The following is a 27,187-nucleotide window of genomic DNA, read 5'->3' on the forward strand; positions in this document are numbered from 1 at the left end:
ATGTAAACCTAGAGATCAGAGTGGATCCTGAATCTAAACAGAGACTCATCATATGGAGAACCATAGGAGATATTTTAAAATGTCAATAGGGCTTCTGTCGTCAACTGTTCATCTAACTAAAAACATACTAATTGATTCGGAGCAAAAAAAAATTGTATTTTTTTTTAAATTAGAAGCAACACACACTAGTAAACACTAAAGCCACAATAGCTCAGTATTGGCTATCCTAACAACTAACTATAAAGAGAACATCAATGTCGTTCCATTTGCTAGGCTTAGGGTAGTCCAAAGGAATTGAATGGCAGTTGGGATTGTTGAGAGTATAATACCCTAGGGAAGGAGCGTACAACCCTTACTAGAAACTACTAATGAAAACATTGCAAGCGGCTGGACTGGGGCACACCACAAGTAGAATCCACACGTCGAGTACTCAAAGAAAAACTAAGTCAGATGCTTTATTTCACAGTTAAGTCTCCCATATCAAAAGGCAACTGCATGCACTCAAATAGCAAAAGGGAGATTTTTAAACAGAGGAAGAAATATTGAGAAAGGGATAACACTACTGACCACTGGATTTAAACAGACTGATGATCAGGTAAAAAACTAAAAATTGTTTACTGCTGCCTCAATTAATAATATCAGGTTTTAATCATAGTTTTGGATATCGCCTTGCTTGATGGACATTACACCAAGATTTAAGATTGTGAATTTTTCAAAAAGCACAAATCTTACCTCATCTAAGTTACAACCATATTCTTTACAAAGGACTTCAATAACTTTTGTATCTGTGTCAGTTTGTTTTGATGTACGTGTACTCCTGTTCTGACCTCGCCTTGGTGCTCGAGTTGAGCCATTAATAGACATTGCACTCACATGAGATTCTGTAAAAGACAGTCAGCATCACCACAGGATTTAAAAAAACAAAAAACCACAAGTTTAACTAAAAACCAAATACTTCTGACCTTTACATTTAAGCCACAAAAGAGGGTGACATGGTTTTAAGAACAGAGTCTACAAAATGTTATACAGTAGAACAGGAAGCACACTTATGGTTTATATGCTGAGAAAGGAGTTGCATCATACAAAATCCACATGAACAGAAAACTAATGAGAGACTGTCTGCATAAGTCTTTGGACATTGTGTATTTAAAGCTACTTATGTATGGAATTTAACACTACTCAGCACTTTTCATCCACAGCTTCCAAATCATTTTGCAAATGGTGGGTAAGCATTAGTTTCCTGTAACATCCAGAGTTAGGCCGCAAGTGAAGACCACATTTCCCAAAAGCTCTACAAAGAAGGTTACTTACTTGTAACCGGAGTTCTTCGAGATGGACTTTGCATATTCACACTCTTGGAATCCACCCACTGGGTGTAGCAAGACAGCTGTACCTTCTAGTAGTGGTGCCTGTTAGGAGTGGCTCACCCTCCGTTTCTCCTCCCACCGACAACCCCCATGCAGACTCAAGGGGCATGGCACGGGCATTGGTGCCACTGCCCTCAGTTCTTTCCAACCTCTAAAGTTCAATACCAAGTAAATACAAAATTAGGACTCAGCAGGAGCAGAAAAGGCAGGCAGGGAGTGTGAATATGCAGAGTGCATCTCAGAGAACTTCGGATACTTGTAACCAACCTTTGTTTGTTCTTTGAGTGTCCTCTGCAAATTCCTACTCTTGGGATAGTTTGACAAGCAGTACATCAATAAAGGCAAGAGAGAGCAGAGTCGTAATTGAATGATTGAAGTACTGCTCTGTCAAAATGAACTTCAGATCTCGATCAAGATCCAGTACTTAATTTGTGCCAGGGCTTGCCAAGGCCAACTGATTAACCATATTACTTAGCTGTGAAAGAAATACCTTGAGAGCCAGATGGATCACACTCAATTCTCTGAGGACATGCTATGGATGCAGCCACCAAATTACAGAAAGCCGACTGCCATTCGGTACTCTATTTTAAGCCAGTTTTGGTGCTGCCTCATTCTGAGCCTGGTACATGGAATTGCATATGTTGTAGAGGCCATGAGACCCAATAACATTAGAAAATACATCTGAAAGGGCTGTAGCATCAGCCTCTGTATGGAAATGGTTATTTTCAAAAACCTCCCTGTGAAAGAAAAGCTTTTCTTTCAGAGTTGAAGACTGATTGAAAAAGGGACTTCTCCTGGTTTATCAAGACAAGATTTTGAAATGAGAGCAGGCCACCTCAATGGCTTCTTCTAATTCTTCTTTGGACTGGCCCTTCAGTAGTCAATCTTCTAAGTAAGAGAAGATAAAAACGCTTGCTTCCTCAGATGAGATGCTACTGGAGCCAGACATTTGATAAAAACGGAGGACGCAGAGGAGAGGCCAAAAGGTAAGGCTCTGTATTGAAGTGGTCTGAATCAAGGACAAAAGGTAGATATTTGCAGTGGGATAGCCTTAGAGAGATATGCCCCTTTGAGGTCAGAGAAGCAAATTTATCTAGAGTAGACAGACAAAATGATTAAAGCCAGAGACAGCATTCTGAAGTTTCCTGATTCATCTGTTTAGAGCTCCGAGATCTAAAATTGGTCTGAGGCCTTTGGGGATTAGAAAGTAACAGAAATAGAAACCTTTGTTTCTGGAGTTCAGAGGTACTTGTTCTACGGCATTCAGATGAGCCTGTACTTCCTTTATTAACAGTACCTCCTGAAAAGGGAGGGAAAATGGGAGTTGAATGGAGGAAGGGCTTTGACTTTGATGTACAGCCTCTCTTTACTGTACCTAAAACCCATCCATAATACCGTTAGTTTCCATGCACTGTAAAACTTGGACAGTCTCCAAAACCACAGATGGGATCTTCCAAGATTCGTTTGAAGCCATTGACTAACATGTCAAACTTGTGCTTGACATTCAGTTAGGAAGATGTGACTGAGGAATTCTTTGACCTGTCTTGTGTCTGCAAAGTCATTTGCTGTTTAGGATACTGTTAAGAACAGCCATGGGGGTCAGATCAATGATCCATCTAGCCCAGTATCCTGTCTTCCACCAGTGGCCAATGCCAGATGCAAGCAGGAATTAACAGAACTGGGCCATTATTAAGAGATCCGTTCCCTGTCATACAGTCCCAGCTTTTAGCAATCAGAGGTTTAGGGACACCCACAGCGTGGCCTTGCAACCATGACCATGTTGGCTAATAACCATTGATGGATCTATCTTCCATGAACTTACCTCATTCTTTTTTGAGCCCAGTTATAGTTTTAGCCTTCACAACATCTGCTGGCAACGAGTTCCACGGGTTGACTACATGTGTGAAGTAGTATTTCCTTTTGGTTGTTTTAAACCTGCTGCCTATTCACTTCATTAGTTCTTGTGTTATGTGAAGGAGTAAATAACATTTCCTCATTCACTTTCTCCACCCTATTTATCATTTTATAGACCTCTATCCTATTCCCCCCTTGTTTGTTTTTTTTCCAAGCTGAAAAGTCCCAGTTTTATTAATTTCTCCTCATTGGGAAGCTGTTCCATATCCTTAATCATTTTTGTTGTCCTTCTCTGTACCCTTTTCAATTCTAATATATCTTTTTTGAGAGGGAGCAACAAGAATGGCACACAATATTCAAGGTGGGGATGTACCATAGATTTATATAGAGGCATTATGATATTTTCTGTTGTCTTATCTGTCCCGTTCCTATTGGTACCTAACAGTTAGCATTGACTGTTACTGCACATTGAGTTCTCTGAAAACATTCGCTATCTATCCACTTTGACTCCAAGATCTTTCTTGAGTGGTAACAGCTAATTTAGATCCCATCATTTTGTACATATAGTTGGAATTATCTTTTCCGATATGCATTACTTTGCATTTATCAACATTGAATTTTATTTGCCACTTTTGTTGCCGTCAATCCAGTTTTGCAAGATCCCTTTGTAGCTCTTCGGAGTCTGCTTTGGACTTAACTATCTTGAGTAATTTTGTATCATCTGCTAATTTTGCCACCTCACTGTTTACCCCTGTTCCTAGATCATTTATGAATATGTTGAATAGGACTGGTCCCAGAACAGACCCCTGTGGGACATAACTATTTACCTCTCTCCATTCTGAAAACTGACCATTTATTCCTACCCTTGGTTTTGTATCTTTTAACCATAATCCCAAATTATTATTGTGTTTTCTGTGTTTGTAGCCAGGATGGGATACAGAGATGAAATTTTTAGACACCACTAATGACTGCTTCATGGATCAAATAGTCCTGGAACCCTCAAAGATTGAGGCAATTCTTGACTTAGTCCTTATAGGCACACAGGATCTGGTCCAAGAGGTTATAGCTGAACCTCTTGGCAATAGTGATTATAATCTAAATACCAAAGAAACCAAATACAGTAGTATTTAACTTCAAAAAGGTGAACTACACAAAAATGAGGAGGCTATTTAAATAGAAATTAAAAGGAACAGTTACAAGTGAAATGCCTACAAGCTGCATGGAAACTATTTAAAACTCCATAAAAGAGAACCTGACTAACTGTATATCCCTAATAATAATTAAAAAAAACACAGCAAGAGGACCAAAAAAATGCCACCATGGCTAACCAGAGTAAAAGGTGATTAGAGACAAAGACAGCTTTTAAAAACTGGACGTCAGATCCTAGTGAGGAAAATAGAACGGAGCATAAACTATGGCAAATCAAGTGTAAAAGTATCATTAGGCAGGCCAAAAAAGAATTTGCAGAGGAACTAGCACAAGACACAAACAGCACATTCTTTAAAGTACATCAGAAGCAGGAAGCCTTCTAAATAATCACTGGGGCCACTGAAGGAATGGGATGCTAAAGGAGCACTTAAGGAAGACAAGGTGATAGTGGAGAAGCTAAATGAGTCTTTGCATCTGTTTTCACTGTAAAAGATGTGAGGGTGTTTCCCACACCTGAACCATTCTTTTTAGGTGACAAATCTGAGACTCTGTCCCAGATTTGGAACAAATTGATAAATAGTAATAAGTCATCAGGACCAGATGGTATTTACCCAAGAGTTCCTCAGGAACTCAAATATGATATTGCAGAACTATTAACTGTGATATATAGCCTATTGCTTCAGTACTGATGACTGGTGGATAGCTAATGTAATACCAATTTTAAAAAAAGCACCAGAGGCAATCTTGGCAATTTACAGACCAGTAAGTTTAACTTCATTACCAGGCAGACTGGTTGAAACAATAGTGTAGAACAGAATTAACAGATACATAGATGAACACAATTCATTGGAGAAGGGTCAACATGGCTTTTATAAAAGGAAATTGTGCCTCACTAATAGAATTCTTTGAGGATGTCAACAAGCATGTAGACAAGGGTAATCCAGTGGATATAGTGTACTTTGACTTTCAGAAAGCCTTTGACAAGTTCCCTCACAAAGGAGTATTAAGCGAAGTAGGCATTCACTGGATAAGGGAGAAGGTTCTCTCATGGATCAGTAATGGGTTAAAAGAAAGATCTTGGGAGTCATTGTGGATAGTTTCTGAAAACATCCACTCAATGTGCAGCGGCAGTCAAAAAAGCTAAGAGAATGTTGGGAATCATTAAGAGATAGATAAGACAACAGAAAATATCCTGTTTGCCTCTATATAAATCTATAGTATGCCCACGCCCACATCTTGAATACTGCTTGCAGATATGGTTGACCCATCTCAAAAAAGATACACTGGAATTGGAAAAGGTTCAGAAAAGGGCAACAAAAATGATTAGAGGTACGGAACAGCTTCCATAGGAGAGATTAATATGATTGGGACTTTTCAGGTTGGAAAAGAGATGACTAAGGGGGATATGATTGAGGTCTATAAAATCATGACTGGTGTGGAAAAAGTAAATAAGGATGTGTTATTTACTCCTCCTCATAACACAAGGTCACCAAATGAAATTAATAGGCAACAGATTTAAAAACAAACAAAATGAAGTATTTCTTCACACAACACACAGTCAACCTGTGGAACTCCTTGCCAGAGGACATTGTGAAGGCCAAGACAATAACAGCGTTCAAAAAAGAATAGATAAATTCATGGAGGATAGGTCTATCCATTTCTATTAGCCAGGATGGGCAGGAATGGTGGCCCTAGCCTCTGTTTGCCAGAAGCTGGGAATGGGAAACAGGATGGATCACTCGATTACCTGTTCTGTTCATTCCCTCTGGGGCACCTGGCATTGGCCACTGTTGGATGACAGGATACTGGGCCACATGGACCTTTCGTCTGACCAGTATGGCTGTTCTTATGTTATTTCAACTATCCTCATATTTACTGGGAACATTTCACTTCTCCCTGAGAATTTCACAATTGTTATCACCATCCTGATCAGGTAGTCGGTAGTATAATCCTACTGCTATACTCTTATTAATGAAACATGGAATTTCTATTCATGGAGATTCTGTGGTACTGTTTGATTCACTTAAGATTTTATTTATACTTGACTAGGCTTTCTTTCACATATAGTGCTTACAAAATTTTTGATATTTGAAGTGGTCTGCCTTCATGTGATGTACGGCTGTCTTTTATGATTATAATAAGAGGAAGAGGAAAATGGGATATTGCCTGTGATTCCTGAACACAGGTGTTTACATCCTCCTCCTAAAAGGAATTCTGCCTCCTTAACTATCTTGCTGTGTGTCAAGGTTCCTTCCCCACTCTGAACTTTAGGGTACAGATGTGGGGACCTGCATGAAAACCTCCTAAGCTTACTTTTACCAGCTTAGGTTAAAACTTCCCCAAGGTACAAACTATTTAACCCTTTTGCCCCTGGAATTCCACTGCCACCACCAAACTTTATCTGGGTTCCTGGAAAAAATGTGGTTTGGACACGTCTTTCCCCCCCAAAATCCTCCCAACCCTTGCACCCCACTTCCTGGGGAACGTTTGGTAAAAATCCTCACCAATTTGCATAGGTGACCACAGACCCAAACCCTTGGATCTTAGGGCAATGAAAAAGCATTCAGTTTTCTTACAAGACGACTTTTAATAGAAGTAAAGGAATCACCTCTGTAAAATCAGGATGGTAGATACCTTACAGGGTAATTAGATTCAAAACATGGAGAATCCCTCTAGGCAAAACCTTAAGTTACAAAAAAGACACAGACAGGAATAAGAAAAGGAGTAATTGTGGCACCTTAGAGACTAACCAATTTGAGCATAAGCTTTCGTGAGCTACAGCTCACTTCATCGGATGCATACTGTGGAAAATACAGAAGATGTTTGGTTTTATACACACAAATCATGAAAAAATGGGTGTGTATCACTACAAAAGGTTCTCTCTCTCCCCACCCCACTCTCCTGCTGGTAATAGCTTATGTAAAGTGATCACTCTCCTTACAATGTGTATGATAATCAAGGTGGGCCATTTCCAGCACAAATCCAGGGTTTAACAAAAAAGTCTGAGGAAGGGGAGGGGGGTTAGGAAAACAAGGGGAAAGGCTTGAATAGAGACTGGGAGTGGCTAAGTCATTGTGCAAGGTAACTTAAGTTAACTGTATCCAATTTGCAAATGAATTCCAATTCAGCAGTCTCTCGCTGGAGTCTGGATTTGAAGTTTTTCTGTGTAATATCGCAACTTTCATGTCTGTAATCGCGTGACCAGAGAGATTGAAGTGTTCTCCGACTGGTTTATGAATGTTATAATTCTTGACATCTGATTTGTGTCCATTATTCTTTTACGTAGAGACTGTCCAGTTTGACCAATGTACATGGCAGAGGGGCATTGCTGGCACGATGGCATATATCACATTGGTGGATGTGCAGGTGAATGAGCCTCTGATAGTGTAGCTGATGTTATTAGGCCCTGTGATGGTGTTCCCTGAATAGATATGTGGGCACAGTTGGCAACGGGCTTTGTTGCAAGGATAGGTTCCTGGGTTCGTGGTTCTGTTGTGTGGTATGTGGTTGCTGGTGAGTATTTGCTTCAGGTTGGGGGGCTGTCTGTAGGCAAGGACTGGCCTGTCTCCCAAGATTTGTGAGAGTGTTGGGTCATCCTTCAGGATAGGTTGTAGATCCTTGATAATCCAGACTCCAGCAAGAGACTGCTGAATTGGAATTCATTTGCAAATTGGATACAATTAACTTGGGCTTGAATAGAGACTGGGAGTGGCTAAGTCATTATGCAAGGTAACCTATTTCCCCTTGTTTTCCATCACCCGCCACCCCCTTCCTCAGATGTTCTTGTTAAACCCTGGATTTGGGCTGGAAATGACCCACCTTGATTATCATACACATTGTAAGGAGACGGATCAATTTACATAAGCTATTACCAGCAGGAGAGTGGGATGGGAGGAGAGAAAACCTTTTGTAGTGATACACACCCAATTTTTCATGATGTGTGTGTATAAAAACAAACATCTTTATTTTCCACAGTATGCATCCGATGAAGTGAGCTGTAGGTCACGAAAGCTTATGCTCAAATAAATTGGTTAGTCTCTAAGGTGCCACAAGTACTCCTTTCCATTTTGCGAATACAGACTAACATGGCTGTTACTCTGAAACAGACAGGAATATTCATTCTATTCAGCACAGCTATTTTCTCAGCCATTTCAAGAAATCATAATCTAACACATACCTAGCTAGATTACTTACTAAGTTCTAAGACTCCATTCCTATTCTGTCTCCGGCAAAAGCATCATACAGACACAGACCCTTTGTTTTTCTCCCTCCTCCCAGATTTTGAAAGTATCTTGTCTCCTCATTGGTCATTTTGGTCAGGTGCCACCGAGGTTACCTTTAGCTTCTTAACCCTTTACAGGTAAGAGGATTCTTCCTCTGGCCAGGAGGGATTTTAAAGGGGTTTACCCTTCCCTTTATATTTACGACACTGTGGATCACGCCTTTCAGTTTTCCCAGTGTCTTCTCCATTTTTGCATTAAGTAAATTATCCCCTTCAAAGGGTACATCTTCTATTTTAAAGCCAGGATTCAATGGGAGAGAAGATAAACATAACCAAATATGACAGGTTTCAGAGTAACAGCCGTGTTAGTCTGTATTCGCAAAAAGAAAAGGAGTATTTGTGGCACCTTAGAGACTAACCAATTTATTTGAGCATGAGCTTTCGTGAGCTACAGCTCGCTTCATCGGATGCATCCGATGAAGCGAGCTGTAGCTCACGAAAGCTCATGCTCAAATAAATTGGTTAGTCTCTAAAGCGCCACAAGTACTCCTTTTCTTATAACCAAATATGTCTTTGCAGAGCTACTTCAGACGCCAATGACCTCGAGGCAGTAGCAGAAACATCAGATGATGCCTTAAGAGCATGCTTGGCCACATTTTGGCCCTCTTTATCAAGGGCTGATATTAAATTTTATTTTGCTCTTCTGGTAAAACATTTAATAAAGACAGATATAGTCTCCCATAAACTGATATCTATCCATAACTGCTTAGTAGCTAGTTACAGATTTGTTTAAGGAGGATGAAGAAAATGATTTTCTGCCCAGAGAATCCATTTTTTTCCTTTCTTTATCCATGGGGGTAGAAAGTTGAAAAGCTGATCTAGACTTTTGCTGTGTTGCTGCTATAATGAGTTTGACTGAGGGTGCACATGAAAACAATAAACCCATCCTGTGGGATCTGACATAATTTGTCTGCCTTTTTAGAGACTGGTTGACACAAAGATGGTTTGGATCAAGAGATTTTGAAGTTGCCACAGCCATTCTAATACAGGCAAGGAGAATTTAGCCTTGGCAGTAGACCCCAGAATATGAAAAAAAATGGATGCAAGTTCTTCTCCAAAGCTACTGATGGCATTCTGTAACTCATATCCACAGACTGCATTGGAAGATGCTCCAGCACCAGAGAATTCAACATTCTAGACTGGGAAGGGGAAGGAGAAGAAGTTGGCCGGTACAGCTGGGATATTCAAGGAGGCATAGGCCAGTCCTGCCAACTTCCCTAAGCTGGTATCATATTCCCCTGAAGGATACAGTGGGACTCTGGCATTACCTCATGCATAACAACTTTGCTTGGGAGAAGGCTGTCTGACATAATCATAGGACCCAGTTCAACCTCCAATTGTGGATCACATACTGAAGCCTTTGGTACCCCAAGAACGGGAATATGCAGAGGACGCTCGAAGAACCACCTGGAATTTCCATTCAATAAAAAATTATAAATTTATTTTACACAATTTTGGAACAAAAAACCTAACATTTTGAAATTTTCCACATTAGAAAATTTCAGATGTTTGTTTCATTAAGGTCAAAACCATGTTTTGTTTTGTTTTTTAAAAGGTCAAAGTAGTTTAATTTCATCTTTACTGAATTGACTTTTATAAATTATAAGTTTATACCTTGATATAATGCAACAATTATACTATAAATTAAAAAATAAAGTAAAATTTTACATTTTAAATTGGTATTCTAGATTGGTAATTGTCAGTTTGGTGATTGGTAACTGTTCAGTCAAAGTTTTTGCCCAGCTGTTCTACTTTAGTAGTCTCATCTTAGTCCCCTTTTGTTTTATTCATATCAAAATTTAAAGCCTTTCCACTGTCACCAGGACTTGAATACTACAGTGTGTTACTGATCAGGATTGAGAACCTCTGACAGACTTGTGAGAGAGCTTAAGCAGTGCCTGTGGAAATTGTGGCTGGCACTCATCTGGAATATTAATGTAATACTTTGCATATTGTCAACTGTTAATATTGAATTTGTGATTAAAATATCTATTTTTCTTAAAGCTCCAGCTTTTGGAGTCAAGTGATATCAGAATCTCACCTTTCACATTAAAACAGGTTTCTAGTTCTCATAGTTGCATTTGAAAAAAATAATAATGTGAACTCTTAAGAGTCAAAGAGAAGGCACAGAACCCAGATTTTACTTATTTATTTTTATAAAAAGCTCAACTTTTGGGGCCAGACTCAGGATTTTTGAATGTTTAAGCTTGGCAGTACTATGTATAGTGTCTATCCTACATCAATACACTTTACAAAGGATAAATTTAAACTCTTATCAGCTTTGGGGAGCCATATCTTAACCCCAAGGCTATTCTTTCTCCATTACTTATTTACATTGTTAAAATTGTCCTTAGAATAAAAAGGGAGTCTTTTTGACCATTAAAGTTCAAATGGAGTAGGGATAACAAGACCACCAATAATCCATCCATTTGAGGCTATTCATCAATGAATAATCAGACAAATTCAGGTTATCCATACAAGTTATGGATCAAGACAAAAAAAGCCAAGGACGTTACTGACAATATCCTTCCCCAATCCTGTTAAAGGAAAAACCCAATTAACTCCAGCTCTTTTTCCCTTGTTCATATACCCTACTTTCTAATATTGCAATATACCTTTAAAGTCTGTGTCCCCTGGTGGAAGATACCCAACATAAAAATGAAGTACTATCCAAAGTTACACAAGACTGCTGTGTGACACTACTTATAGTGTTCTTAGTAACATTTCCCAAGTTTTAAATGTATAAGGACAACATACTAAAAGTTACTGTTTAGAGAAGTTTATGATTTTCAACAGGAATGAACATTTACTAATGTAAGAGTTCGACTTAAGTCAGCTCAAAGTCAAACCAAGGAAAGAGGAGGTTACTTACCCATAACTAGAAGTTCGAGATGTGCGGTCCCTATTTATATTCCACTGAGGGTTTATGCATGCGCACATGTCCAGAGTCAGAGAATTTGTCAGTAGTGTCCGTTGATCTGCACATGCACCCTTGGCTCACCTCATGGTTTCGTCGGAAGTAATAAAGAGTGGGGTGGACCGACTGCATCTCCAGTTGCTTCACCACCACATATCCAACAGATCCATAGCAGAAGACAAGGAGGTGGGAAGTGGAATACAGATAGGGAATGCACATCTCAAAGAACCTCCAATTACAGGTAAATAACATCCTGTTCTTCAAGTGATGGTACCTATAGTATTCCACTGAGTGTGATTAACAAGCACTATCTAAGTCAGATGAGGTTGTGAGGATGAAGACGGAATGTTTGAGTAGAGGACAGCCACACCAAAAGAGGCATCCACCACTGAGTCCTGCATCAAGGCACAATGCGTAGCAAAAGGTGTGTAATGAACTCCAAGTGGCTGCTCTATATATGTCCCCAAGCAGCACATCACAGAGGGAGGCTAGGGTTGAACCCTGGGCTCTTGTGAATTGGGCCAGCATCCCAAGCAGGTCTGATAACAGAAAGTAATGAACCCCGAAATCCACTTGGAGATTCTCGGTGTGAAGATTGCCTACCCTTTAACTCTTACAGCTATTATGACCGGGGAGAAGGAGCGGGGGGGCGGAAGAGACTTTCCTGATTGGCCTTGTCTTCTGTAGGTAGAAGGCCCAGGACCAATGGACATCAAGGGAGTGGAATCACCATTCGTCTTCCAAGGAGTGAGGCTTCAGAAAGAAAGCAAGCAAGCAAATGGATCGATTAACATGAAACTGGGAGATGACCTTTGGCCGAAATTTGGGATGCAGGTGCAGGAAGACTTCCTCCTTTCATGACTTTCCATAAAGGTGGTCCGCCATCAGGGTCTCAAGTTCACCAAACCTTCTTGCCAAAGTGATAGCAAAAAGGAAAGTGACTTTCATGAAAAAGAGGGACACATGGCACAATGCCAGCAGTCCAACAGGTGATTACAGTAGTGCAGGTAGAACTAGGCTGAGGTCCCACTGGAGAGTGAGGGGTTGAATGGGTTGGGAGGTTACATGAGGCCTTTCCAAAACCTAGCAGTCAACAGAAGTGGAAAGATGGAATTTTCTTCCACAGGAGGTGGACAGTGCTATCTGTCGCTCAGTGGACCTTGAGAGAGTTGAAAGCGAGACCCGATGCCTTCAAGGACAGGAGGTAATCCAGAAGAAGGGGAATCCCACCACTTCTGGGGAAAGCCCATTTTGTTGGGCCCAGGAGGCAAAGTGTTTCCACTTGGCCTGGTAGCAATGCCTAGTGGACTCTTTCTTGCTGCTAGAGAGGATGTTCTGCACCTCTGATGAACATGCCAGTTCTAGAGAAGATGTTCATACAAATACAATGCTCTGAGAAGACACTTGTGAATTGGGATGTCTGATCTTGTGCTGTGTCAGTAGATTGGGGAAAGTAGGGATGGAAATTGAGGGATGGACAGTCATGCAGAGGAGGTTAGGAAATCAGAATGGTCTGGGCCAGCAAGGGGTGATCAGGATGACTGTCGCTCTGCCTCGTCTGATCTTGCGGCATACTCATGGTTGGAGTGGAAGAGGTAAGGCATAGTTGATCTGGTCTGACCAGGGGAGTATGAGAGCATTGCCCCGAGAGGGGAGATCAAGACACCCTCCGTCCCCGTGGCAGTATGTGCTTCCATTTGTTGTTGATGGGCGATGCAAAGAGATCTGTGGTTGGAGACCCCCCCCACTGGTCAAAGATGTCACGTACCACAGTATCATGGAGTTCCCACTCGTGGTCAATCACAAACTGCCTGCTGAGCAAGTCTGCAATCACATTGTGTCCCCGGGAGATAGAATGTAGATAAGAGGATCTGGTGCGTGATGCACCAATTCCAGAGGTTGACTGCGTCTGAACACAGTTGACATAGTAAACACTGGAGATGTTGTCAGACATAAGAACATAATGGGAACTGATGAATGGGAGAAATACGTGGCATGCCTTCCTTATAGCCCTGAGTTCCAAAATATTGATGTGCATCCTGGATTCCCAAGGAGTCCATGTTCCCTGTGTCATGTGATTGCCCATATGAGCTCCCCAACTTATGAGGGATGAGTTGGTGATGATTGTCTTGTCCGGGGAAATGGGGAGAAAGGGAACCCCTATGCAAACCTGTCATGGGTCTGTCCACCAGCGGATGGAAGAGAGTAACAAGGTCGATGTCATGATGCATGGGTGAGTAAATCTTCTGGAGCCACATCTGGAAGCAGTGACGGTGGAGGCAAGCGAAGGCAGTAATGTATGTGCACGAAGCCATGTGGCCAAGGAGGGATAGGCAGGTCCTGGCTAGGACAAAATTGTTGACATGGGCTATGAGTTCTTGCAGAGTCTGGAACCTCTGCGTTTGTAGGCAGGCTCATGCTGTGACCGAGTTAATGTAGGCCCCTATAAAGTCTAGGGGTTGTTTGGTCCAAGGTTGATTTTTCGACATTGATGCGGACTCCAATGGAGGAAAGGAGCCTGAGCTACATGGAGGTTGAAACTTGGGATTCGCATCTGGATCGGGCCGCCAGGAGCCAGTTATCAAGATAAGGGAACACAAGGACCCCATAATGTCTGAGGTATGCCACCATTACTGAGAAAACCTTGGTGAAGATCCTGGGAGCAGTGGTGAGTCCTCATGTAAGGATCCTGTACCTGAAAATGGTGCGAGCTGACCATGAACCTCAGATCCTGTCTGTGGGCTGTATGAAAGTCTATGTGAAAGTAGACATCTTGCATACTGAGAGCTGTTAACCACATGCCTTTTTCTAATGATGGGATGATCGCTCCTAACTTGACCATAAGAAACTTGGGCTTGAGGATGAAGCAATTGAGAAGGCACAGGTACAGAATAGGTCTCCATCAGCCTTTCTTTTTGGGTATTAGGAAGTTGAACAGGAATGCCATCCTCTCGTACTCCAGAGGAACCCATTATATCGCTCCTCTTTGTAGTAAGGAGTTCACCTCTAGAGTGAGGATGTTGTCGTGAGAGTGATCCCTGAGGAGGGATGCGGGAAGCGGCTGTAGATGAGAGAGCATGATGAACTCAATCATATAGCCATGTGGATGACATTTTGAACCCACTTGTCCATTTTTATTGCACTCCAAGCTGGTAGAAAGAGTGCCCGACGACCCCAGAAAGGAGTGGGGTGGTTCTGTGGCAGTAAGGGAGGCTCTCTAAAGCAGTTGTCCTAAACCAGGGGTCTGGGGCCCAACTGTGGGGGGTTGCAAACAGCTTTCAGAGGGTCAGCCATACAAGGCCGGCATTAGACTTGCTGGGGCCCAGGGCAGAAAGCCTAACCCCCATCACCTGGGGCTGAAGCCCAGGGCTCCAAGCCCCGCCACCCAGGTCTGAAGCCGAAGCCTGAGCAAATTAGCTTTGCAGGGCCCCCTGTGGTATGGGGCCCCTGGCAATTGCTCTGCTTGCTATCCCCTAACACTGGCCCTGGCTTTTATATGCAGAAAAAGAGTTATTGTGGCACAGGTGGGCCATAGATTTTTTTATTGCATGTTTGGGGGGGGAACGACTTAGAAAAAGGTTGAGAACCCCTGCTCTAGAGTTCCTCAGAAAGATCTTTTCTGTGGAAATTGCATCTGGCAGGAAGAAGATTGTGAAGGTGGACCCAGAGAACAATATCTTTGAGCCTTCTGACACACTTCCATGATGGTTCGTATGGCCTCAGATAGAAAAACTGGAGGTTCTGTAACATTGTGTGGGCAGTGGACAGTAGAATTTATGCTTGGGAGCAGGTGTGTAAATACCCAGGGAAGAAAGTGTAGCCCTCTAATCTTTGAGGGTGTGGAGAGAATCATCCGTTTTCTGGTTAAAAGATGGGACTCATTGAAAGGGAGGTTTTCAGTCATATTTTGCAATGCCCTGAGGAAACCAGAGGAACGGAGCCACAATTCCCTCCACATGACTATGCCTGAAGTCACAGAGTGCGATGAAGTATCTGTCACATCCACAGGTGATAGAAGAGATGTCCTTGCTACCAGTTTCCTTTCCTCTACTGCCTAGAAGTGGGTCCTGTCTTGCCACAGCAGTTTTTCAGCGAAGTCCTCTAGTTCACTGTAATTCAGGAAATTGTATCTGGCAAGTAATCCCTGATACTTCAAAATCCTGAACTGAACGCTGGCTGAGAAGACCTTGCAAGCCAAAAGGTCCAACCACTTACCCTCCTTATTGGATTAAATGGAGCATGGGTCTTGTTGTTTGGACTGTCCCGTTGCTACCTAGGCTACAAGCGAATTGAGGGGGTGCAAGAAAAGAAACTCAGATCCCTTAACTGGTACATAGTAGTGTTTTTCTACCCCCTTGAGGGTAGGAGTATTGTGGCTGGTGTATGCCAAACTGTTCTAGGTGGCTCAAGGGTGATATTGTTAATTGGCAGAGTAACTCTACCCAGTGCTGATGAGCGAAAGATGTCCAGCAGCTTATGTTGAGTGCCTTGGATCTCCTCCAGAGGAATGTGAAGCTCTCCTGCCACTTTACACAGGAGATCCAGGCCAGCATGACAGAGCCAGAGGATGTTACAGTGGGCCCCACGGTATGGGGAACCAGTGGCTCTGTGACAGTTTGAATGGAGGAATATTGCCACAATATAGAAGGCTTCCTCAGATATTCATAGTGGCGGTAATCGATGGACAGTCCCTGCCCCAATTGGTCTCCTCCAAAGATGAAGACTTGGGACACCTGTTCCATCAGCAGTACCGTCGGATCTGGTGGAAGCATACAGACCATCGGAGCATGGGGTGTCTCAGCTGTGGCATGTCATAAATGGGAGATATAGTCTCCCTAAATAGAAGGTCCCAGAAGGCATGGAGACCTCAGCTTTCCTAGGACAAATACTTTCTGGGGGTGCTGGTGCTTTTCCTGACCTCCCTTGTATTAAGGGTACTCTTTCTGCACCAGGAACCAGAGCAGTAGTTTTCCCCAGAGCAGACAGTTCTCGCAATCTATGGGGCGCTGATACTGACAGGATATGCAGTTCGGTACCTGATACGGTGGATCTGTCAGCTTGTGCTATCTCTTCTTGTGTTTTAGAAGATGTTCCCTCCCCATGACTGGAACTCATGGAAGAAGTGTCCCCACTCTTAGGTTTGGGGGAAACTCACTACCATGCTTATGTGCACGCTTCCTTACCTCCCGACTAGGCCCCAGCGCAGAGTCCACAGTGGTGGTCTGCCGGTGCCACACTCAGACTCTGTAGCTGGAGGCACACTCCTAGCTCTCAGGCCGATGTACCAGGGAGCTTCCCAGCCTAGGTCAGAATGAGGTCTCATGGCAACTTCCATGAGGTGCTTCCAGAGGTGGACGGCCCAGCCTTCTTGGGTAAGGCTGGGGAAGGACTGCACCTGGATGCAATGTGGTGAGAAGGAATTGGAGATGCGGTTGGTCCATCCCACCATCACCCAGACGAAACCATGAGGTAAAGCCAAGGGCACATGCATCGACCACTGGACACTACTACTTTCAAATTCTCCAGCTACGGACGCATGGTGCACATGTGTAAATCCTCAGTGGACTACAATAGGGACCATCACTCAAAGAAGAACAAAAAGTATCTATATAGCAAAATTCTGTACACACCTTTTCATTCCGAGTTATGATTCCAACCACCTTTTACTCCATCTACCCACCCCTCTTTCCTTCTTCTCTTCATGGCTGCATATTCTGTCCCCTATACTGTTAGACTGGACCGCAGCTGAAAATTCTGCAGTGAGGTGATGCCATCACATTACTATACATCAAGAAAGCTCTGTAAAATCATGCCACCATCCACCTCTTTCATTTATGTAATATCCCAGTCAAAATTTAAATAATGCTTTTCAATCCAATTTCTCAAGTCCCTTGTACATTCAGTAGCAGTATTGCTGATACACTACCAAGCCATTAGAGTACTCCTTTGGGGGTGGGAAGGCAGTAAAGGGAGCGGAGGGATAGTAAAGATGGAAGACTTAATATATTAAATATATTGCCATGTTCTGTTTCATTCAATAACCCAAAATTTAAACACAATTGTGACGTAGGTTAAGATAGAACAGAAGATTTATTGCATTCAGTGTGGGTGCTGCTGAAGCCCCTAAGGAGACTGAAGTTGACTTCTTTATGAACCTAAGCTTCTGAACACAAGATTAAAATCCTTACTGTATGGCTCCTTGAGCATTGCTGGTGGTGATAGTTTGATAAAATAATCAAGGACACATAAGAGTAACTGAAAAGAGATCACCAGGTCATCTTCCATCTGCAATACTTTTCCTGAAAATGTAAAAAAAGAAGAATTTTATGAGTGAATGCTTGGAGTTTAAAATAAAATTATTCCTGACAGAAGGAATATTTGGATGTTTCACCTCAAAACCACTGTTAGCGGATTCTGGATGTGAGCATGTCTGAAGTTTGATGTATTTAACCATGCATGATTTGCAAGGATTTATCACTCTGGAAATACATATGTAATTCACATTTTTTTTCTTAAACTGTGCATGAAGTTCTTACTTTCCAGCATATGACTTCCCCCCCCACATCTTTTACTCAAGAATAATGACACTGTAGACAACTACTTTGCCTTCACATATCACTATTTTATATTTATGTAATTTTTCCTCCTTTTCTCTTCTCCAATTACTACTTAAACTTGGTTTTACAAAAAATACATAATTTCTCTTCATTTATACAGAGTCAGTTAAAAGCACAGCAATTGTTATATTCCAAGCTCAGGTTAGTCAGGCTGTTCAAACAGTCCTCGTGATAGGTGATATACTTACAAGTTACAGAAGTAGAAGTAGTAACAGCACTTGAAAAATTAACAGTATACGGTGTATACAGTTTAACAGTTATCCTTACCACTAGGACTAGAAGGGTACCACGTAGGCTCACTTCCAGCCTCGGTTTGACTGAGCTCATCTACTTCCAAACCTCTTGTGGAACCTTTGTTATTGACCCTCCCATACCTAATAGAATTTTACCCCTTCCTCATGACCCTCAAAAAGGCAAGGCAGAAAACCTCCCCTACCCTTAACTTTATGGGTATGCTCAAGAATTTTTGGAGGAAACAAAAACTCTGTTATTTCAGCTGCTCCTAAGCAGGTTTTATTGACAGTTGTAAACACACAAGCTTTGTATACACTAGGACTCCCACTGGTGCAAATGAGGATTTTTTTAAATAAATTCCTTAGCGTAAAAGAGGCTTTAAATGCTGATTGTACTGCTATAACAATATGGTGCTGGCCTCCCATCCTTCACTAAGGCCCAAGCCCTTCACAGAGTGAGTCTTACCACAGTGAAGAAACAATCTTACAAACTTCTCCAGGTCCATTTAAAAAATATATAAATAAAATACTGGTCAGGGTCAGGCAGCCATTTTCATGAAATAGGGGCATTTAAAAAAAAAAAAACCACCAAAAAAACTATTCCACCCTCAAATCCAAGTGGCCAGAATAGCAGCAGCCTCCTAAGTGGCAGGAAAGATATCACATACCATATTCAAACTTCCCAGTCCATAATGCCAGCTAAGAGAACAGCCAAACGGTCTTGCTTCTTGTACTGGACATATCAAACAAAAAGTCTATAAATTCACTCCAATAAAAGAAATTACAATAATTACTAGAAACATAATTTACCTTTCGCCAACAAAAACGTGATCCAGGATGTTTTCAGAACCAATGGGAAACTCAATTCAGCAGCAGTCCTATACACAGATGACAAAGTAGTAAAAATTTCACAGCAACAGTTCTACAACAATTCTGAATATAGTCTCTGGAGAATCACTTGAGTCTGTGGACTCAATCATTTAGGGCAACGCAGAAAGTTTTCCTATACACTTTAAGGTTTATTAGTTACCACAATACATTCTGAATGGAACTAAAACTACAAACAAATTTTGAAATGGAAAGGCTAATTGTTCTTATTCCATTCAAGAAATGCTAAGCATTAATGTCTGGGTGAAGGAAGTGAATGTTGATAATTTACTCAAATTATTGTGAGTAGTTTTCTCTTGCTCATGTCTGACAAAAAGGTCCTATTCTCCAGTCACAGCATTAACTCAATCTAATTTTGGAAGCAGCCAATATTTCCTCTCATCTATTACTATGCTTATGAAGTTCATCCTGTCACTGTTAGTTTCTTTCATGCTGATACATAAGCCAGCAGGTGGAGATATTCATGGTGCAAGTGGCACCACAAATATACTGACCAAGTATATCACTTCTGCAGCTTTCTTCATTTCCCACTGAAACTCCCCTAGTCCCTGCTCAATCTAAACTAGTCACATGACATTTTGGTGCCATCAATAATTTTTTTCTTTTTTTGTATACCTTTAGAAGCAAGTAGTTAGAAAAGTAAAATACTAACATATGCTTTGGACTGCCTCCTAAATTTTATATATATAAATTATAAAAGTGAGACTTACTGACTGCTGGGCTGTACTACGTAGATAAGTCCACAAGTCCTAGAAAAAAAAAATCAGTTCCTTACTTTGCATCCCTTTCTCAGTCTAAAACAAATGTGTAGCATTCTTTGTTTCAGCTAAATACAGCAGAAATACATGCCACCTCAGAAAATGTCAGTTATTGTAATTAAAGAACATTGCCAATCTGCTTTACAAGTGTCACAAACAGCCACAATGGGCTGGTTATAACTAGTAGTTTTACAAGGAGCAGCTCTTCTTGGAATGCTTATATCAAACCTCACATAATAAAGCAATTTTAAAACGTGATCTATTAAGTAATCATATTTTCCAGAAAGCCAGGATTTACATGCACATTATTTTCCAATGTCTTGTAAATAAATTGTAGACTCTGTAGTACACTCTCAAACTACTGGATGAAGTGTGTCTTGACTGTTTTACAGCCTGTATTGGATCAGTGTTACCATCTCACGATTCTGTTGAAAGAGTTACCATATCAGTTTCTTCTTAAAACCCCAGGCTCTTGGAGTCAAGCAATTATAAGAGACTCACAACTCTCATTTTAAAAATAAGTTGCCCAAGGCCTCATGATTGAGGGAATAGAAACCACTAAAATATGATCCAAGTGTGCAACCTAAAGGCTCAGGAACCAGAAGTCAAAAGCCTTAAAAAAAAAAAAAATTGTAAAGCCTCATCATTGAGTCAGACTCAAATTTTTGAATGCTTGAGATTGGCAATACTGTTTTAAATTTTATCCTTGTAATTTGCCTCAAAGTCCCTTCTTCTGTAATGTCACCGTACAAACATTTTACAGAAAAAAAGATGAGAGGAAAAAAAAGGTAAAAATGAGGACTGGGTGAGGAAAGACACCAGACAAATAGTCGGGGCAAGATTTAAAAGGAAACATGCAGATTAAGGGACATTTTTATACTTCAGAAAAAGACCTATGGTTAGGGTTGCCAACTGTTTAATTACATAAACCCAAACACCCTTGTCCTGCCCCATCCCACCCCTTCCAAGGCCACAGCCCTGCCCTTTCTCCAAGGCCCCGCTCCTCTGCTCACTCCAGCCTCAGTGGCTCGCTCTCCCCCACCCTCACTCACTTTCACCAGACTGGAGCAGGGTGTTGGGGTGTGGGCTCTGGGCTAAGCCTGGGGTATGGCATTGGGGTACGGTGGAGGACTCAGGGTGCAAGCTCCAGGAGGGGGCTCGGGGCTGGGAGAGAAGGTTGGGGTGCCGTAGGGGGTTTGGGAGAAAGTTTGGGTACTGGAGGGGGCTGGGGCAAGGGGTTTGGGTGCAGGAGGGGGCTTGGGGTGCAGGCTCCACCTGGGGGCACTTACCTACGGTGGCTCCTGGAAGCGGCGGCTTGTCCAACAGCAGCTCCTAGACTCACAGGCAGCCAGATGGCTCTGTGCATGGACCCTGTCTGCAAGCAGTGTCCCCACAGCTTCCACTGGCTGCAGTTCCCCATTCTCAGCCAATGGGAGCTGCGGAGTTGGCGCTCAGGGTGGGGGGCAGCAAGCAGAGACCTTCTGGCCACACCTCCTCCTAGGAGCCACTGCTGGACATGTTACTGCTTCTGGCAGTGGCACAGAGCCAGGGCAGGTAGGGAGCCTGCTTAATCCCACTGCACCACTGGACTTTTAGAAGCCTAAAATCTCGCAGTTTGGCTTCAGTAGCCTCCAGGAGATCAAGCCCAATTCCGGGTGACTCCTGGCCAAACCAGGACAGTTGGCAACCCTATCTATGGTAGGTTTGAGAAAAAATATTTTGGACTTGCCTAGCACTTTCCATCTTCCATCCTGATGATCAATGCAAAGATAAACTGGATTAGAGTTAAAGAACAAAGAATTGATACTACCCATTTAGGAAAGCAAATCTACCATGTCCCTTTAGGCAATGGGAAGTATCAATAGGACATGCAGCAGCAAAACCTGCTGGAGTGTTGCTAAGCAACTGAAAAGAATTTGTTTAGATGAAAGGACTAGTTGCCTAACATATGAGGAGAAATACGCTGGTGGGGGTGGGGGGAGGGAAGGAGCAAGAACAGTGTATACCATGGGCAAGAGATAAAAGCCAACTTGTAGGCAGCCAGCTTAGAAGTATGTTTGAATTTCACAGCTAAACAAACATGAAAATGCAGACCACCAAGAACTGAAGACTGAAATCACTTACGGGCTATTCAGTGGCCCTGTCTCTATGCTTGGTTTGGTTGCTTGCGCCTCAATGGCTGACAATACCCATACAATACACCTTCAGTCATCCTAAAGGGATACTTTAGGGCCATGGGACATTTTTTGGTGATGCACTGATACAAGAGACAACAACAGTTCAATGTCACAAAGCTGAAAAATACTTTAGCACTGCGGCAACTCTGGTGATGCCACAAGACTTGTGGCCCTCTTGCATTGATACTCAGTGGTGTGGATTACCTCTCTCACTGAAGACTGCAATCAGAAAGGAATTTAAGAGCATTCTAGGAGAGGTTGAGATACATGAGGCATGAGGTACACACTAGCACTTCAATGGACCAAAAATCTTTGAGAGCTAGGAGAGTTCATCCCTGCCCCAGTAAACTCAAGAATAGCAAACTGCCTGTATTTCTGTTTTTGGAGAAATATCAAAACTCTATTTAAGAATTCTCTAAAGCAGCCTATGTTGGTTAAAAAAAATAATAAAAGGATACACATAGAAGACTTAAATCTGCCCCATTCACCTTCAGTGTCTCCTTTCCTTCCCCCTCAGAAAAGGCTACAATTTTGTTAATTAATTTTGGGTTAGAGTTATGCAAGACAGTCTATTTCCTCATGTCATATTGGTGTATTTGTGATCAGCTGAGGCACTCAAAATTGCTCACCCTTAATACACAAGGAAGGGAGCTGCTGACAGACCATTTCCCATAAGCCTTCACCTCTGGAATGCACTTCCTCACAATCCCACAGCTCAGGAGAAAAAGACGCACACAGACACTTAAAGACTTTTAGATGTGCTCAAATCTCAACATTTTTCTTAGGCATTTTGTGGAGATGATGGGATGTGAACTGAATGGGATTACTTAGGTGGTGAGGTTTTCAGGGACAGTTTACCTGTACCATGCCTAAAAATGGAGGCTGGAGGCCCCTGGTGTTACCATAGTACAAATAATAGCAACAACAGGATGATCCGATAATGCAGTATAAAAGTTATGGTGTAAACAGTGTTTCTGTATAACAGATTTTAAGATACTGGGAGATATGCCTAAAGTTTAGGATGGGCACTTCTAGTACATATGTTTTAGAAATCAAAATAAATGTCAGCTAAAAATGAATCGATCAGTTCAAACAAAAAAACTGTGCATTTTACCTTTCAAACTTGTGATATAGTGCAGATAATACATCATACTTCTTATTCAGTCGTGATACATTACTATCAACTTTAGTGCTTATGGTATCCATGTTAACATCCATCTCTCTCAGCAACCGAAGACATGTGCACACACTGCAAGGAAGACAGATGAGAGATGATGAGATCTGTTTCTTTAAAACAGGAAGAGAACATTTACCTTACAGTAACTGATTCTTTAAGAGGTGTTGTTCATACTTTTCATATGCTCAAGAAGTTCTTTTTAGCTAGCAGTGTCTAATGGGGCCAGGATTGAGCCTTTTGTGCCCTCATGTCTCCCTCTTCCCCAGGATATAAAGAGCAGAGTGGGCCCGACCTTGCCTCAGTTTCTTCACAAATACAGACTCAGAGTAGGGACTCTGCATCAGTGGGGAAGGAGAGCAGGTGCTGAATCAGTGTGGGCAACATATCTGGAAGGACCAGTGTAACTGTAGGGTAAGTATCTGCTCTGAGTGATTGCCCACACAGATTCAGCTCTTTGCAATTAACGAACAGTTGTCTATTTACCTGCAGGTGGGTATAAGGAGTCTATCAGAAGGCATCCCTGCCTGGAGTGCTATTCTATGGCATGTCACAGCACAACCCATACTTCTCCCTCCATTTCCCTTTCAGTGGTTCCCAAAAATATACAAAAGCATTCCAAGTATACATATGCTCCCCTACAGGATTAATTTATTACAAAAGCAAACTCCATGCTACAAACCAACTCACCAACATTCCATCAAACAGTCCCAATGTCTCTCACCATGATCTGTATCTCAGTACACCTCCAGCATCTCACACCATGCCTCACTCCCAGGTATTGTTCTGGGGTCATTAGCCATGCCTCACCCAAGCCTTCAGCCTTCGTTGGCCCTATGGTTTCAGCTCTCCAGCTCAGAAAGCCAGTAGGCTCTCCCTCTGATGCTCTCAGCCTTCAAGCCCTCTCTAGCTGTCTTTGGCCATGGCTCTTTGGCTCAGGAAGGCCAACAAGCTAGCTCCTCCAGTGACTTTTCAATTTCTCCCACTTTCCAGGGAGGGAAAGCAGAAAGCTTTCAGTTCTCTGCAACCTTCCCCAGAGACCTCCTCCAGTCTCCTGACTCCCAGATAACCCTTACACTTGCCCTTTTCCTGTCTGAACCAGGCAGCTCTCACCTACCCCTTTCCTGAGTGAGGCTTGCTAGCTGCTCTTGCACTTACTAGGGCCCAGGTACCCTCTTTTAAGCATATTTAGGAGGCAGCTGATGAGTCACAGATACACTAGACACCCCTTCCACTTAAAGGGGCCAGTCACCCTGTGACAGTCTTTTTTAACTAAAGATGCAGGACAGCCCTACAGAAATGGTATCCAAACCTCTGGTCTGCACTAGGGCTTCTTGGTGCTCTGATAATAGAAATAGTGAACAGTAAATGTGTGGATCAAGCTCCACATTGCTGTTCTACTCATCGCAGGTATGGAAACTACCCAAACAGGCAGCCAAGGCAGCTTGAGCCCTAGTGGAATGAGCACTAGTATGGTCAGGGAATTTTTCCTCACTAACTGATAGGTTCTTATGTAGTCAAAAACCCACCTGGATAACCTTTGAGTGAATGGTGGTGCCCTTTGACTGTCAAATGTCATTAATACCCTAGGTGCATTCCTGAACACTTTTAGTTTATCTAAATAAAATGACACTGTCTAGCATGCAAAGCTTTGGAAAGAAAGCCACTTGGTGAACAGACCAATTTACATAGAATTTTGAGACTACCTTGAGCAGGAACTTTGGGTGAGGTCTAAGGGTAAACCCATAATTCTGAAATACCACAGACAGGGGACCTGACATACAAGCCTGTATCTCTCCTATCCTCCCACCTGATACAACATCCACCAGGAAATCAGTTTTCAATGAGAGGTGGTAAAAGGAGCAGGTTACTAATGGCTCAAAGAAGGGACCCATCAACACTGCTAATCCTATATTCAGATTAAAGGAGGGAGGAAGCACCTAAACTGGGAGGCGGGGGTGGAAATTCATGCATGAATCTCAGGAATTTTGTTACAGTAGGAAGTGAAGACAGCATGGCTTACAGATAATTCTGCAAAATGAATTCTTATTTTGAGTTGAAGAGTCCAGATTGCTTTCAAGTAAGTTGCCCAGTATTGTTGAAACTGGAGATGTCAGTGATGAAAGCTGTTGCTGAGCTATCTGGATGGAAAAAATCTGTTAGTTTAGTTCTGAAAGCCAATTTGGTTGAAAGGTTTCCTGTTCTGGAGTAGAATGTTCTGAACCTCAGCTGTACAGCTCCTTTCAGTATACTTCATTCAGCTGTAAAGATTCAGGTGTAAAGATGCTAGGTCATTGTTCTAAGAGACTCAGGTGGAACAGGCTCTGTGATGAACGGATAATTCTAATACGAGAATTGCCTGGCTCATGCTGGAGCTATCATGATATACCCTGTATCCTTGTCTCAGGAGCCTTCAAGGGTAAGGCTAAAAGGAACTGCCAGCTCATTTAGTCCAGTGGTTCTCAACAAGGGGTCTGCGTACCCCTGGGGGTACACAGAGGTCTTCCGGGGGTACTCAGCTCATCTAGATCAATGTTTCTCTACCTGTCGGTCGCAGCCCTCAGGGTGGTCATGGGACAGGTTTAGGGCAATTGCAAGTGTAGGGTTGGCAGTAGGGGTGGCAAGCAGGGCAACTGCCCAGGCCCCCACACCCCAGGGAGCCCTGCAAAGCTAAGTTACATGCTTCAGCCCCACCACCTGCGGCTCAGGCTTCAGACAAGGCTCACAACTGAAAAACAATTTCAAGTATCACACAGAAATGTAAAAATATTTATATTCCAAATTGATTTTATAATGTGGTAAAAATGAGAAAATAAGCAATTTTTCAGTTATAGTGTGCTGTGACACTTTTGTATTTTTAAGCAAGGAGTTTAAGTGAGGTAAAACTTGGGGTATGAAAGACAGACTCCTAAAAGGGGGACAGTAGTCTGGAAAGGTTGAGAACCACAGATGTAGTCTGATCTCCTGTATACCATAGGTCACCAGCACTATCCAGCACCTGCACACTAAATCCAACAACCAAAATTACACAATATTACAGCCCACAGGAGACTGAACTATTACCTGCAACAGGCAGAGAACAGGAGGGGCCAAGGAGCACCGTTAAGTGAGGCCTCCACAACAGCAGGGAAATTAAGTTATATATACACCCAGATGATCCTGGCAAGCACAGGAAGGCAAAAACCCCATCAGCTACAGAAGAAGACAAAAACACCTAAAGTCATTGCAAAATTCCTTTCCAACCCCACATATGGTGATAAGTTAGACTCCCAGCACATGAGTAAGAACCAGCCTGCCATGCACCTGAGAGAGAGAATATGCTCAGTACCATCTCAGAGCACTGGCCCTCTCCATTCCATGTCCTACCTCTAGGTGGGGCCATCCCTGATACTTCAAAGGATGGATATTCAAAAAACAGAATACAGAGGGATGGAAATCCTTTCTGACCCCTGCATGGGGCTGGCTGAAACCCTAAAGCATAAGCATTTAGGAACATAGGACATTCTAGATACCCCTATATATACACACCCCTATCTACATATTACTGCAATATCTGTATAAAATAGGCCTTAAGAGGAATATGAAAGCTAACATGCTTATTAATATGCATGTGTTAATGTTATATATGAAGCAGTGAATTCCCTCTAGATGATGTTACTAGAACGAAGTTTAAGATCAGAAAACCTAGCCTAGGTAAAAAGAGATAAACAGGTCTGTCCTAGCCAAAGGACTGTGGGTTTACCTCAATTACCATATTAGCTATAAACAAAG

At 42.3% G+C, this 27,187-nt stretch overlaps 1 protein-coding gene across 5 annotated transcripts in view; it reads right to left on the reverse strand.

Annotated features, from left to right (window-relative positions):
* RB1 (RB transcriptional corepressor 1) overlaps positions 1 to 27,187 on the reverse strand; it is a 177,415-nt gene that overhangs the window by 128,105 nt on the left and 22,123 nt on the right. For all 5 annotated transcript variants that reach the window (XM_048849917.2, XM_048849935.2, XM_048849925.2 and 2 more), the window contains 5 exons: positions 23,357 to 23,491; positions 20,018 to 20,056; positions 19,230 to 19,297; positions 17,758 to 17,868; positions 733 to 881 (listed from right to left, as the gene is read on the reverse strand). In XM_048849917.2, coding sequence (XP_048705874.1) covers positions 733 to 881; positions 17,758 to 17,868; positions 19,230 to 19,297; positions 20,018 to 20,056; positions 23,357 to 23,491 — 502 coding nt within the window. The remainder of the gene's footprint in view (positions 1 to 732; positions 882 to 17,757; positions 17,869 to 19,229; positions 19,298 to 20,017; positions 20,057 to 23,356; positions 23,492 to 27,187) is intronic.

The sequence above is a fragment of the Caretta caretta genome, chromosome 1, assembly GCF_965140235.1.
Source record: "Caretta caretta isolate rCarCar2 chromosome 1, rCarCar1.hap1, whole genome shotgun sequence".
Classification (NCBI taxonomy): domain Eukaryota; kingdom Metazoa; phylum Chordata; order Testudines; family Cheloniidae; genus Caretta; species Caretta caretta.